We start from the raw sequence: 15,134 nt of genomic DNA on the forward strand, positions 1-15,134 counted from the left end.
GACACAGTGGCTTGGGGAAGATATAGGCGATGAGAGCCGGAAAACAAGGACATGAATTACCTTTGGTTTAGTGACTAGCGTGTACTCAGAAAAGGCTGAAAATGAAAACACCCTCACATGAATGCACAATGGTTCACAGGCACACACATACATTACACACACACACACACACACACAGACACTCAGTGAGAAACAAATACACCCAGGCACATATTTACACACATCATATTTGCAGTCAGAACAAAATTATAAACGTCTGCTGTGCTCTGATTTGGTTGGAGGTTAGGTTGCCTGGGTGTCTTGGGGTTTACACACTGAAGTGGTGACCCTCCACAGACAACTGATTCTCAATCTCAACTGAAATATCCATAAGTAGTTCTGAATATTTAGGAGTTCATTGTTGCTCAAGATGCATTTATATATACCAGTGTGTTGCCGGTCTTCAAGTACCAAAATCTCCCTCCTTTTTACTTTCCATTAATGTAAATCCATTTAACTTGCCGATAAAATAGAAAACCAGTAGCTGTGGTACTTTTATAACATTTTCTAGTGAAGTACAGACTCTCATATTCAATGAGTTAGTGCGAAAAGTGTGTTTCCTTTGTAGGATTATGTATTCATGCACACACTTTTATATGCACATTTAGAGGTATTAAAACACACACAGAGACACACACGCACACACATTATCATTACACATATTGCCATTCTCACTTTTAAGTAATGTCACCACTGTGCAAAATCATGTGACCATCATGCAACCTCACTGGGAAACATCAAGACTTTATTACATGTAGATTTCAACAGCTGTAACTTCCTGTCCTGTAAAACAACTGCAAAGCATTGTGTATTCAAGAAAAACAACTGAGTTCTGTTCCATGTAAACAGAGAAAGTGATTTGCAAACCCTCTCTTCTCTCTTCTTCCCCTGCATCTCTCTCTAGCTCCTCCAATGATCCGGTTGTCAGTCAACGACACAGTGGTGGTGGATCCTGGGCAGGATGTGCTCATAACCTGTGAGGTGACCGCAGGTTTCCCCCCGCCCACAGTGATGTGGTCGCGATACCCAGGCCCCCTTCCCCTCAGCGCCCAAGTTCGTGGGGCCACTCTCAACCTGAGGGCCGTCACACCGGTGGATGCAGGTTTCTACAACTGCACGGCGGTCAATAATGTGGGCAACCCTGCTCGCAAGAACGTCAATCTCGTTGTCAGGAGTAAGTAATACTTGCGTATGTTTGTTGCAACATAACAGAAGATGGGAGATTTTGAGGTTGATAGCATATAGGTGTGTGTATTTGTATCTTATTGCTGGTTTGGGTGCAAAATGCTTGGTCCAAACTTGACATAATTTATGCTGTGTTCATCTGGCAAAAAAATTAAGGTCCTCACTTAATAGCTTCGGGGCTGGACATGGTGTGTGCAATGGTTTATTTATTTATTTTGCAGTCATTTCATATGTTTTTTTCTTACTGTTCTTTTTTTCTTTCTGGAAAACAGTAGCTCAACAGAAATTTGTCACTAAAGTCATGAGATTTTTTACTATCATTATTTTGAAAAAGGAAATAAATGTGAACAATTGCTAAACATCCATTATTCTGTAATACATTAGTTGAAACATACTGTATTTTTCATTTACATCTCCTCAGTCCAAGCCTATTTCAATCGAACGCTCGAAGCATAAATTATTTTCCTCACTGAAAATGAAAAAAGACTATTTCTTGTCAGTTTTATGAGTTGACTGTCATGTGTAATTTGTGCTATTGTAGAGTGTTTTCCTGTGTGAATTTGTGTGTGTGGTGTGTGACACGCGAGCAGTTGATCCTTGATCATTACAGAGAGCTGATGTGAATCATGTCAGAATAGACGGGTTAAGTATCGCTCTTTTTCTAATTCCCCTGCCGTTAAAACAGAATCCTTCCATTCTCCCTCCCCTCCGGCTATTTTTAGCCCCTTTAATCATCTTTATTCACTCCAATTAGTTAGACTGGAGTGGAAGCAATTAGCGGCAGTCTCTTCTGTTAGTTAACACTGTAGAGAGCGTATGCTGGATGGGTTTCTCCTGTTAGCTTAATGGGCCTGAACGCATCGTCACACCAGCACAGGTGACAAGACGGCAGATGACACACATACACACACACACACACACACACACACACACATTCAGTGAGTGCAGAGAGACATTCGTAGGTACATAAGTGACACAGCTGCACATACACATGGATACACACACACGCTCCCACATCATGCACACACACACACACACACACACACATTCAGTTGGTGCAGAGAGACGTTTGTAGGTACATAAGCGACACAGCTGCACATACACATGGATACACACACAGCCACACGCTCCCACATCATGCACACACACACACACACACACACACACACACACATACACACATATTAGACTCACAGCATTGACTCCACACTAACCAGGTAAAGTTGCAGGATCATGTTAACCATATGGTCACTGCTTCATATCCATGGCTCCACCCAAGCCGCTTGTTAACAAGCTCGAAAGGAGTTTAAATCAAGCTCTCCTCTCCTCCTCGCCGCCTGTCTCTCCCCTAAGTAGGGAAACAGAGAGCTGTTTTGTATTCAACATGGAAATCTGTTGGGGAAACGCAGCCTTTGAAACTGAAAATTAAATGTGACAGTGTGAGAGTTACTCTTTGTCCTTGATTTTGTTTCCCCCCTCCTCCTTATCCCCCTGTTATTTTATTCTGTATCTGGCTCCTTTTTTTCTCTCCCTCCTTCACAATTTGCTTCTTCCTCTCTCACTCTTTCTTTCTTCTTCAATTTCCTTTTTCCTTTGGTTTCTTTTTGTCATGCTGCCTCCTCCGTATGCCTCACACACTTTGTCCCACACTCATCTGCCATTCTGTATTAACGATCTTCCCCCTCCGCAACCCACTTTTTTCTTTTTAATTGCTTTTTTACTCTCTCCTTATCCCTCACCCGCATTACTATATCAATTCATTCTTTTTTGATTTCATTCTTAAACTTATTTTCCATCTCTTTTGTCAAATTTACATTTTTATTTACTTCGACAAACTTTATTGGCGTGTCATACATAAATATTTGCTTCCAAAGTAGAATTTTAAAATCAAACAAAGGTTACACAGCAGGTAAGAGATAAATATCACTGAGATGAAGTGCCAGTATGTCAGGAGTAGAAATTATCCCCCCAAAATTGTGTTTTTCTTTACAAAATAATTTTGCTCATTTCTAAGACATGACATTTAAAATATCCTTCCCCCATTCACTGGTTTAAGACTTCACCACAGCCAACTCCTCACCCTGTGCTATCTATTTAACCCCTTCTTCTCTCTTCTTGTCCCCACTGCTACCACACACAGCGATGAGCAACCTGACCTTCCAAATTACACCAGACTCCAACAAGGACAGCGAGACCATCCAGATGGGTCGGGACCTCAAGCTGTCCTGCCACGTCGATGCCACCCCGCAGGACAAAGTCAACTACACCTGGTACAAGAACGGGGCACCAGTCTTCAACTCAGACAGCCTGATCTTGCTGCGCAGTGACCCAGACATGGCACCTGGCACCAGTAGCTTGGAGATTGTGGACATGAAGTTTAGAGACTTGGCTACCTACAGCTGTGTGGCTAACTTCCCAGGCAGCAGGGTGCCAGACCTCCGTGTGGACGTCAACATTTCTCAGAACAGTGGTGAGATCTTCCTTTTCTTTTTTTTATTATTTGATATCACTGTCAGACTGAGACAAATTTCCATGACTTTCTATGCGTCTGTCAGCTGTAGTGAAATAGCAAACTCACTCTGACAGAAGAGAAAAAATCCCTTTGATGGGCCAGTACATTTATCTGTATTCAGACCACAAGCGATCACAAAGCCAAATGTGCCAAAGGACTGTAAATCAATGCATGCACTTAAATGCTGATCAGTAGCATCACTCAAAAGTGTGTATGTGGTGGGAAATATACAGATGAGTGACAAATTAAAGGAAAAACTGGTAGAGACCTGAAAGCTTGATCCTACAGTGAGGGGATCTGGTGGCTCTGTTATGCTTTGGGGGGCATTTTTCTGGCATGGTTTGGGTCCACATGTCTCCTTAGAGGGAAGGGTCACTGCAAATCAATACAAAGTTGTTCTGAGTCATCACCTTTATCCTATGATGAAACATTTCCATCCTGACGGTAGTGGTTTTTTCCAGGATGACAATGCCCCCAATCCATAGGGTACGAGGGGTCACTGAATGGTTTGATGAGTATGTAAATGATGTGAATCATATGCTATGGCCTTCGCAGTAACCGGATCTCAACCCAATTGAACACCTATGGGAGATTTTGGACTGACATGTTAGGCCATATTTAGATGGGTACAGTGAAAACACAAGTCCTCCCATTCATTTAGGGGTAGTGCGTTTAGGCTGCGGGGATTTTGGCTGCAGTGGCGCCGCAACAGCCAGTGACAAGAAAGTTGATCCAGAGTCAACTTTTGGAGAAACGCAACCTGATGTCACACTGCGGTGGCCAATCACAGCCGGTGATCAGCCTGATCAGGGCTGTACAACCCTGCCAGGAGGGAGTACAAAGACATTACCAGGAGGAGGGGAGGACATTTCTTTTCATTTGATAACATTAAAAGTAAAGTTAGACTTTGCTGTTGGCTCTCAACTCATTTTTTAAAAAATGAGAGAAAAAGAGAGAGAGATAGAGCTGAGAGCACCAGCGAGTGAGAGAGAGAGCAGCTTTGGTCAAGCAAGCTACAGAGTGAATTAAGAGAGGGAGTGGTGATAGCGAGAGCACAAACTAAGCACAAACACGCCTGCACCTCCGCTCAGCCCTGCGGCAATGCAACGATATGTCTCATTTGGTCTGAATATGGCCTTTGACAGCGCTCCCCACCACCAGCATCAAAACACCAAATGAAGGAATATCTTTTGGAAGAATGGTGTTCATCCCTCCAGTAGAGACTTGTAGAGTCATTGCCAAGGCACATTGAAGCTGTTCTGGAGACACATGTTGGCCCAACACCCTACTAAGACACTTTATGTTGGTTTTTCCTTTAATTTGGCACCCGTCTGTAGATATTGATTGATTGAGTAGATGTTGATTAGATGCTATTGGATAAAGAAGCAAATATGTCTTCACCTAAAAAAGTAATATCTCCTCTCCTTATATTCTTCTTAGAGTAAATGCATATAGTACACATTAGACGTACAGTATTTCCCACTATTCTCCAAATGTACTGCAAATTTGAACCAAATTTCAAGAAAATAGTCAAAAGGCAAATGAATGCGTGTTTCCATCCACCACTGTTATGCAAAATGAGGAGTTTGGCTCACCAAGATTGGAGGAAGAATCAGTTGCATTTATTCTGCAGCCCAGTGCCATTAAACCATTGGAAAACCATGTGGAAAATATGATCGAAATGTGGCATTTAATGTTTGTTTTATGGATTAATTTAAGGATTGTTAGTCACCTCATCGGTCCAGACAAATCTGATGTTTTCATCTGCCGCTTTTTATTTGTGTCTGCGGTAGAACGAAAGCTTGAGTGAAGTTTAAGCCACACATATCAAATATGTCATGATTTATTGTCAAAGTCTATTTCCATTGCACTTTGTCACATTTTCTTTTTATCGATACACCAAACTTTCCCCCTCAGCAAAGCATAATAGTTCTTTTCAGTATTTCAACTTTTTTTCTAATTGCTGGGGTTTGCACTCAGGGTTTTTATACACAAATTGAAAATATGCACTTAAACTGGGGGATGGAAATGCACTCACAAACTGACAATACCTATTCCTTTTCTCCCTGTCTCTGTCTGCCCCTCATTCTCTTGTTGCTCAGGTTTTACCTAGAGAATATTTTAGAGGTGTATAAGTGTGCGTCTGCGTGTGTCTTTGTGTGTGCATGTGAATTCTCATGTGTAGTTAACCACAATGTTAGCATTAAATGCTGAGCAGCAATCTTTTTTATGTTCCCTCATTGCATTGAAACTGTGTTATTGTCCAATAAAATTAGACTTGTAAATGTCAGTGTCTTTCATACCTTTTTATTCTCCGTCTGTCTCTGTTACCCAGTTTCTCTGTTCACACCATCTGTAATTTTTAATTCATGTCCACCTTCTGACTTTTTAACATACCCTTATTTCCCATTCCATTGTACTTCTCCTTACGAGTTTCTAAGGTTAAGGTTGCGCTTGACCTTAGGAAGATAAAGTGATACCAGATTATCTCAGAAAACTTTTATCAAGGTTTAGCTTACTTGTATTTTTTCACTTACTTGTTTTCATGTTTTGTTATCATTATTATCATGAAATGGCATTACACATATCCACAGTAGCTTTTATTGGGCAGTTACAAGCTGCAATATATATATAGATAGAAAATCAAATCAGATTTTCTGTTAGCTGATAGTATTGCAAGTTTTGTATTAAGATTGTTTTCATTTATTGCAGCAGTTTGTAACATTGTACAAAAAAAATTAACTTAACGTTTAAGTTAAATCCTTTTTTTTTAATACTATTCTTCTCCATTTATCTTCCCTCCAGTCTCTCCTCCAATGCTGTCGGTTCCACCAGGAGGTCAGGTGGTCAGCGTGCGAGAGGGAGGCAGTGCTGACCTAGTGTGCTTGGTGGCAGATGGGAAACCACGTCCACCCATACTCTGGTCACGGACAGAAAAGGACCTACTAATGCCATCAGGGAAGTCCATAGTGGAGACACCTGATGGCCGTCTGAGGCTAAAGAATGTGAGTCGGGACATGATGGGGGCATACCGGTGCCAGACTGCTCCATACAATGGGCTTAACATCAAACGCCGTGAAGCACAGGTCCAACTCAACGTGCAGTGTAAGTGGTGATCAGATTATTTTCACTTGACTCAACAATATACATCACTATTGTTTAGATCAAGCAGCAGAAAGTCGGAGTTACACATTGAGAGTACCTGTACCACCTCTTGCCACTGCTGTTTGGTGTAAAGTCCAAAAAAAGTCGGTTACTTTCAAATACTATTATTTTAGTACAGTACTACTGCAATAATACAGGATAATGTCAAACTTCAATGATCCCTTGGCAACAGCAGCAGCAATCAGTCATAATAGTAGTAATGTCAGCAGTACAAAGAAAAATGCATTATAAATGAAAATAAAACAAATTGAAACATTGAAATATACAAAACAGATTTAAGATCATAGCAGGTAGAATGGTAGTAATGGTAGAAAATTAGTCATCATTTTCAGTGAAATTTTGAAAAGCCCTCTGTGAAAGTCATTCAGTTTTTAAGTGAAGTTCTTTCTAATGGTACCTTAGCATAGACCTCCATAGGCTATAAATGGCCTCCAAATGTCACTCTTTGTTCCAATGGTAATATTAAAGATCCAGCACTTTTTTGCCCCGCCCTCAATAATGTCATAATCTTCACACTTTGCTCAAAACTATGTACCCTAAAGACAGATAAGGAAATATATGGTAATGTAAAGAGTGTAAAGAGGGAGTCAAAAGAAGTAAGGACACACCTCTACCGCTTAAAGGTTGTTTTCCCTAATATCTATCCTTTCCCCTCTACCCCTCCTCTAGCCCTTTGTGAGCACTACAGAGTGGTCTATCATTATAAAACTCCCAGAGGATGAACTCTGAGAAAGGAATAGGATTTGTCTTGCCAAAGTAACACATAATTTCAATACATTTTCCCTTCCCATGAGGTTACCCTCTTTTATATACTTCTGCAATGCTTGAATTGCGCCGGTACTCACTAGGCTCTTTTATACAGAGATCCCGCATTATAGCCGTAAAAAAAAAAAACATCATTAAGCAGCCTTTTCTTTTTTAAACTGAACCAAACGAAGCCAGCATAATGCTGCCCCCATGTGTGCTTTTACATAGCATGCCAATGTTATGGATTCAGAGGAGTGACGTGTAAGACAAAAGTGTCACCTCCCTGTCCCACCGTGCCGGCTGTCCTTTTTACACACACAGTCAATCCGGCTCTGTGACTACCTCTGTAGCCAGCGTACTGGCGCAGCAACTTGGACCCCCGACTCAATGTCCGTACCTTTTATACAGAACAGCGAGGTGGAATAAAGGCACAGCATTCCCGCCTTGAGCAGGCTGTGTAAAAGGGGCTATGGATACCAAGGAATGGCACTTCTGGTTTTGAGAACTGCCACCCTGAGATGTCAACTCTTGTTGCCCCCTCTTTATAATAACACCGGATGTTCTCCATTTGTGAGTGTCAGTGCTGTCATTCATGTAACATATTGTAACCAGAGGGTACATCTAATGTAATAATTCAAAAAAATCCTTACAGAGGGTAATTGGTTGAGCCATCAGTTCATTCAGAACAATTAAGGAGACCAAAATGTAAGTCTCAAAGTTATTTTGGCACTCATCCAAGCAGTTAAAACAACTTAATTAATAACAACCAGATTTATGACTGAGTTTAATCATTAACTCAGTGTTAACTTTGTGCATAAAAACATACATTATTGAATGAATGGTTAGATAGTTCAGTAAATTTATGTTAACAAAAATTCATTATTCAATTTAAACCTTTCAACACTCCCAGTGTGCCCCTGACTACAAGGTCAAGTTAAAATCGAAGTGATAACAGTGACAACAAAATATTAGAAAAATAGTAGAACACAAAAACAAAAACAGTACATGTAAAACACTCATAAACCCCTAATGGCTCACAAACAAGAAAAAAAAAAAATACTTGCATTTATCAAGCATCTCGGTGCAGAAAATGTATCCTACTTGGACAAAAAAAATCTTAAGTTGACATACAGTGTATTTTAATGCTCCTTTTAGACTAAAAGCACTATATTGCATTTCTTGCCCTGGGACTGTACTTTTTTCAAATATTTAAATATGCAGTAAGCAGTATCACAGTTGTGAGGCACCATAGTCAGTGATAATGTAGCTGCATGCATTTGTTGCCAATTACTGTAAGCAAACCTGAGGTGACAATTTATTTAAAAGTACACTTTGGAAAAAAAATCTCTCACTAAATCCAAGGTGAAGTAAAAAGGTAGTGAAATGTTTTGCCTGCTGTGCTTAAAAGCAGGATCGACTATGCATCTGTATGACAGTATAGGGCCGTTTCCCACTCTGGTTGTGTAAGGAGATGTACTCAGAGCAAAATGAAGGAGTAAATATAAATGAATCCTCTCCTCTTCTCTCCTCTTCTCTTCTCTCCTCTTCTTTCCTCTCCTCTCCTCTCCTCTCCTCTCCTCTCCTCTCCTCTCTTGAAGAAGGATTTACAGGGCTTGCTAATGCAGCAGGGTGGAAGGGCAACACTGTGTGAGCTCTGCTGTCCACACTGGCCAAGTCTGATTAATGGACCAGGTGGCCACCGCACTCTGGACATAGAGAGAAACAGAGAGATGAGACAGATACATGAGCAAGACTGAGAGAAAGACAAACAGGGTTAAGAGAAAACTTAAAACAGGAATGTAGCATTAGGGATGGTGGAGAGAGGGAGGAGGGAATGGTGAGATGCTGAGAAACAATGTGTGATTGGGAGGTTTAAAAGATGGAAAAAGTAAAAAATAAAGAGACCAGTTGGCATATAGAGAGGAGATATCCTTGATAAACAAGGAGATATCGCTGTCGCTACAGCCAACAAAAGTGTGGAAAAACAGTTCTATCTCACACAGGTTCTGCCCTCCACTGGACTCTATGGGTACTACTCTCAGTGTGCCTGCTGTCCAACATCCCTTTCTTTTCAGCGAATGGAGAGTTTGCCCACTGATAGCTCCAGGTTACCACTCAGCACCATGGTATGCAGAGATGACTCAAATGCTGGCAGCCCAGCCCTGGAGAATCCCCCAGTTTTGGGGGACTCTGTCCCAGGAGGCAGGGGCGATAGGCACGCTGCCCATTATGGGCAAGCCCCTCCAGGCTTGGCTTTTGAAAGGGACATGTCTGTATGTGTCATGAAGACCATTCAAGTGGCAAGGGCGGGATCCACCATTACCTGTTATAGGGCAAAGTGGTTGGGATTCCAACACTGGTGCAAGGAAAGAAGGTTAGATCCCCTGACGCGTGCAGTCAGTTCTAATGACTGCACACGTCTACTAATGCCACTAATAAAGTGTATGCAGCAGCTGTCTCTTCCTGTCACGAGTGTTTTGGCAAACAGACTGGTCTTTAGCCACCCTCTTGTAAAATGTTTCTTGCAGGAGGTCAGGAGACAATGCCCGGTGATGCGTGCCTCTACCTTGAAATGGGAACTGCCTCTGATGCTCAAAGCTCTGGTGAAGGATCCTTATGAGCCTCTTGAGTGCTCCTCTCTGAAGGCATTGTCACTCAAGACAGCTTTGCTGCTTGCTCTGACCTCAGCTAAGAGAGTGTGTGAGCTAAACACCCTGTTGGTTCACCCTAGCTGTTTGCTGCTTCATGGTGACCGCAATGGAACTACTCTCAGGCCAAATCCCTCCTTTGTTCCGAAAAACATACAGAGTTTTTTCAGGTCGAGGGTTATTCAGCTGGATGCATTTTACCCCCCACCCCATGACAGGGGGGTGAAATTGCACCTGCTTTGCCCAGTTCATACATTAGCATATTATGTTGAACACACAGCTCCCATCAGACGCACAGAGCAGCTGTTCGTGTACTATGGGGATGGTGTGGCTGGAGAAGCCCTATCCAAGAAACACTTTGATAGGTGGCTTTGTGAGTGCATCTCCCAAACCTATAGGAAGGCAGAAAGAGACCTTGTCACGGTGGTATGCGTACACTCTACATGCAGCATGGCAGTGTGGGCAGCCTTGTTTAGTGGGATGAGTGTCAAGGACATGCACGGCAGCATCGTGGTCTATGCCCTGTCCGTTCATATGTTTCTATCTTTTGGACATGTTGGGCTCCTTTTTACAGTCTGTGCTCACTGGACCGTCTGTTGCAACAGTAGACCCCTGTGAGTTATTCCATGGCCTCACCCAGTTCATTGGTATACTATCTGGGTTGGCTGGGGCCCCTTACTTCTCTGCTATGGCAGCCTCGGCTATAAGAAGTAGGCTGTGGGCTGTAGTGACGAACCTTCAGCCAGTCATTGGGCTCCACCCACTGTACCCACAGTGTCAAGTGGAGGGCAGAGCCTGTCTAAGATAGAACGAAGGTTACAATATTGTAACCCTAGTTCTGTTAGCACAGGCGGAGCCCTCCACCTAGGGGCCCTGCCATTCCTACACCACTCGCTGAAGAGGTTGTTGGAGGTTGGACGGCAGGCACACTGCTTTATGTACTGTGGGCTCTGCACGTGTTCTGGTGGGCACGTCTTGATTGGTCAACAACATTTACGCAAAGTTCAGTGGGCAAGTGTGCACATGTGATTGGAGGAGAGTAGTACCCATAGAGACCAGTGGAGGGCTCTACCTGTGCTAATAGAACTAGGGTTATGATATTGTAACTTTCGATCTTTCCTCTCTTCTTCTCCCACTGCCCTTCTTTATACCCTGGTCCAATTTTACTTAATTTATTTATTTTATCAGGTTTGTTTTGCCTTCTTCTTTTTAGCACTACTGATTGATGTGAGGGAAGGATGCCATTATTTTTTATGGCAGGTATAATTAAGGGCATACGCAGATTCTTGCCAGTCTTGCCTCTCCCACTTCCTCTTTTTTTCTTTGTATCCCTTCGTTACTCATCCACTCCTCTTCTTTCCATCCAAGAGAGGTGGCTGTTCTTCCTCATTGCCATTCTCATCATCATCAATCAGCTAACTGCTGGCCATGAGAGGGGACCTCTCTCTGTCTTGTCATTCCCTTTCTGCATCCTGCATTCTCTCATTCTCTCCCCCATACTCAATCATCGACTTCTCTCACTTTCACACCACACTTTCCTTATCATTTGTCTTCCTCATTGTCTCTTTCTTTAAAAGCTGTTTCTCTCTCCCCTCATCCCACCTTACTCACCACACACCACCTCCCTCTCTGTCTCGTGTAAATTGATTTTCACTTTGTGTACTGTAAATGTTTGGCTTGGTTAGTGTTGCATTCCCGGATGGAATCCGTTTTGCATTCAATAAGACAGATAGCGATGGTGTGTTTACATGGATTATGGTCTTCTGACTATAAAACATTGCAGTGTGGTGCTGTGAGCCCTAAATGAAAAGCAAATAAATATAAAAAAAAGACACTCCAGAGCATATGAAAAATTGAATTAGAAATTGAAGTAACCCCTCGACTTTAAAATAGGAAACCTTCTGCTAAGAAAGTTATAATTGTTGAGATGAATACTTTAGGTCTGGTAAAGGATTGTAATATCTTGTCTACCAAAGTCTGCTGGGGATGGAATGATTTATAAACTGCTCACAAACCAGCTCAAGACTCAATACCTCCTCTCTAACCCCCTTCTCCCTACAGTTTGCCTGCTTTTCTTCACCCTTGCCACCTGTTTCCAAAGTCAAATAGCATAGTATGTATGCATGTGTGTGTGTGTCCATAAGCCGCAGCGGAGTATGTGACCATACACTAATCAGTTCATAGGATTACAGCATGACCCTTGACCACTCATCTATCCTTCAGCTCTATTGCGTGGTTCTAATAGGTCAATAAGTAATAATAATAATGACTCGACAGCCAGCAGTAAATGACAATTTAGATTCTACAAATCAGAAAGTGGGGAGCTGTATGGATGTGGCACGGACAGGTGAAGAGTCTAGACATTAATAACAGTAAAAACATGCATCATGGAAGCTGTCAAGTTAGATGGCGGTTTCCAGCCTTTTTAGCATGCAAGAGCATACTCATGTTCCTCTGACTGGATACAAGCACAGAATGGTAAACTGTGATTCCAAGCAAGGCTTTGGTTTGGCTCTGTATAATATCTATACCCATGGCAAAAAAATAAAGTGTAAAAGCTTTACTCACAGAGAGAATAGATGCATTTTTTCAGGAGATACAGACATTTTTAGAAAGCATGGATTAAAATAATCTTGACAGAGGTAAATTGGTACTGTGTTACCGGTAACAAATCCTGTAAATTCAGTACCAAAATACGTTATTTGTAACTGTCCATTTGAACGACACATAAAAGCATTTTCCAATCTCACAACTCTATTGGCACTATCGGCAGGACAGCATCATTTTGTCTGTGCCTTACAAAACCATTACAAATCACTGATGAAAAATAAATCAGCTTTATGATCTGACAACACTATAGTTAAAGTTTGGTTAGGATCACAGGCATGACTAAAAGAACGTTGACGTAAAGTCCGATGTTTTGTTGTCCCATTGCTCCACCCCGACCACCTCCCTCTGCCATCTTTGTCTCTCTATGATATTACCCGACTTCCTTCTTTGCTCCCAATGGACAGGAGTCATATTTACTACAGCTGCTAAAGGGCTCTGTCCCTTCAACGTAAACATATGTCATTTTGGGGCATTTGCTGAAACAACTGATTCAGGGAGGATAGTCTCATTATGGATTATCGTTGTTGGGTTGTATCAAGTTTTATTATGTAAAAATGTGGAGGCCACAAAACTTGGTTGTCTCCCAAAATTAAAATGGCAACACCTATAAATTATAGATAGTCTACACTAAATGTGCATAATTCCATTGACACTTGTTGACACTGTAGCTCATGTTCATCTAAATTATAGGTATAACATAGATTAGACTATAATTACATCTGTGTCTGATAAAGTTGATTCATGAGAGAGTGTAGTCATGCTGCCTCACCTCTTGGGGACTTAACACCAGATCTCATCACCGTTATATGGCAATACCACCATTAGCATTTCATCTATTATCGACATGATTAGCCAGGGGTGAACTAGCTGACTGGTGATTTGCGGCAGAGTAATTTGGCTGTGTTGTGTCTTCGTTCACCCCGGGGCAACAGCAGCTAGTCAGTCATTAGTCAATCATTAACCACAAAACCACACATGGCTGCTGACAGGTTAATTACAGCTGGTTAGGATAGGTTAGCAGCAGGGATAGGATTGTGCCTGATCCCTTGTGGCAATATCATTTCTTCATGTAAGATGGTTTGTCAAAAGTGATGTTTTCTGGTTGTGTGAGGAAATTTACACTACAGAGAACAAAGAGATGACTAGGCAGAGAAAAATGTGACATGGATGATGGCGATGTATGTCCACTCAATATATGAAATATGAATCTAAACAGTAACATTGAGTTATAGTCCAAAACCTAAAATGATCTCTAAGTCATAAGCTTCAGTTTATCTCCATCTCCCCCTTTATGAGGGGAATAGATTTTAACATGGAAACCAATTAGGGGTAATGAGTTTTACATGGATTCACCCCATCACTATGCTTAATCAAAAAGAGTCCCTAATATTGTGTATGTTCAGTGTATATGAGCATGTGGGAAAAGCTATAATAATTGGTGGTTCTTATATGTTTAGTACTGAACAAGTATTGACACCACTGAGTAGAAAACAGATTCTGGGTGTTTGGCTTAGCAATTCCACAACAGAGTAAGAATCCTATAATGGAAATATATGATTTACTGTACTACTTTATTACACTGTTTAGCAAGACATTTTTTTAGATGAGAAGTTATTTAATTTACCTTGAAAATAAATTAAAAAAAACACATACTGTATGTATTGATTGTTACATTTTTATACTAAAACGTTTCATTTAACTGTTGCCTCCAACTGAGATGGCTTGTAATAGATGGACAAATGCTAAATAAAGTTACAGTAAAACAAACACAAAATGAAAAAAGTGGATATGTCAAGTTAAACAGTCAAGTCACTGTCTGTTGTATTTGCAGATTCTCCTATACTGGACCCGGTCTTTCAGGATGTGCGCTCCAGAAACTATCAGATGGTGACCCTGAGGTGTACGATCTTGCGGTCCAACCCGCCACGCTTGACAGACATCCGTTGGTTCCGTAATGGTGATTTAATCCGTATGCCCATGCCTGACCTGAAAGAGACGCCGGAGCTAAAGTTCAAACTGGAACCCAGCAACAACGGCTCCTATGAGTGCCGAGTCAGCAATAGTGCAGGGACGTCAACATGCACATTTAATGTTTCTGGTAAGTGGACAGAAATTAGACCATGATTTGTTCTCACTGTCTATCTATCTATATATGGATCTCACTACATTATATTCATATTAAACATGGGGCAATTATCTTCCTACGTATGATTTAATAAAATGACATT

At 41.5% G+C, this 15,134-nt stretch overlaps 1 protein-coding gene across 2 annotated transcripts in view; it reads left to right on the top strand.

Annotated features, from left to right (window-relative positions):
- Positions 1 to 15,134, top strand: part of LOC122976051 (MAM domain-containing glycosylphosphatidylinositol anchor protein 1) — a 188,820-nt gene that overhangs the window by 131,356 nt on the left and 42,330 nt on the right. For both annotated transcript variants that reach the window (XM_044344358.1, XM_044344440.1), the window contains exons 7-10: positions 944 to 1,213; positions 3,365 to 3,694; positions 6,542 to 6,841; positions 14,738 to 15,004. In XM_044344358.1, coding sequence (XP_044200293.1) covers positions 944 to 1,213; positions 3,365 to 3,694; positions 6,542 to 6,841; positions 14,738 to 15,004 — 1,167 coding nt within the window. The remainder of the gene's footprint in view (positions 1 to 943; positions 1,214 to 3,364; positions 3,695 to 6,541; positions 6,842 to 14,737; positions 15,005 to 15,134) is intronic.

This window comes from Thunnus albacares, chromosome 1, assembly GCF_914725855.1.
Source record: "Thunnus albacares chromosome 1, fThuAlb1.1, whole genome shotgun sequence".
NCBI classification, from domain to species: domain Eukaryota; kingdom Metazoa; phylum Chordata; class Actinopteri; order Scombriformes; family Scombridae; genus Thunnus; species Thunnus albacares.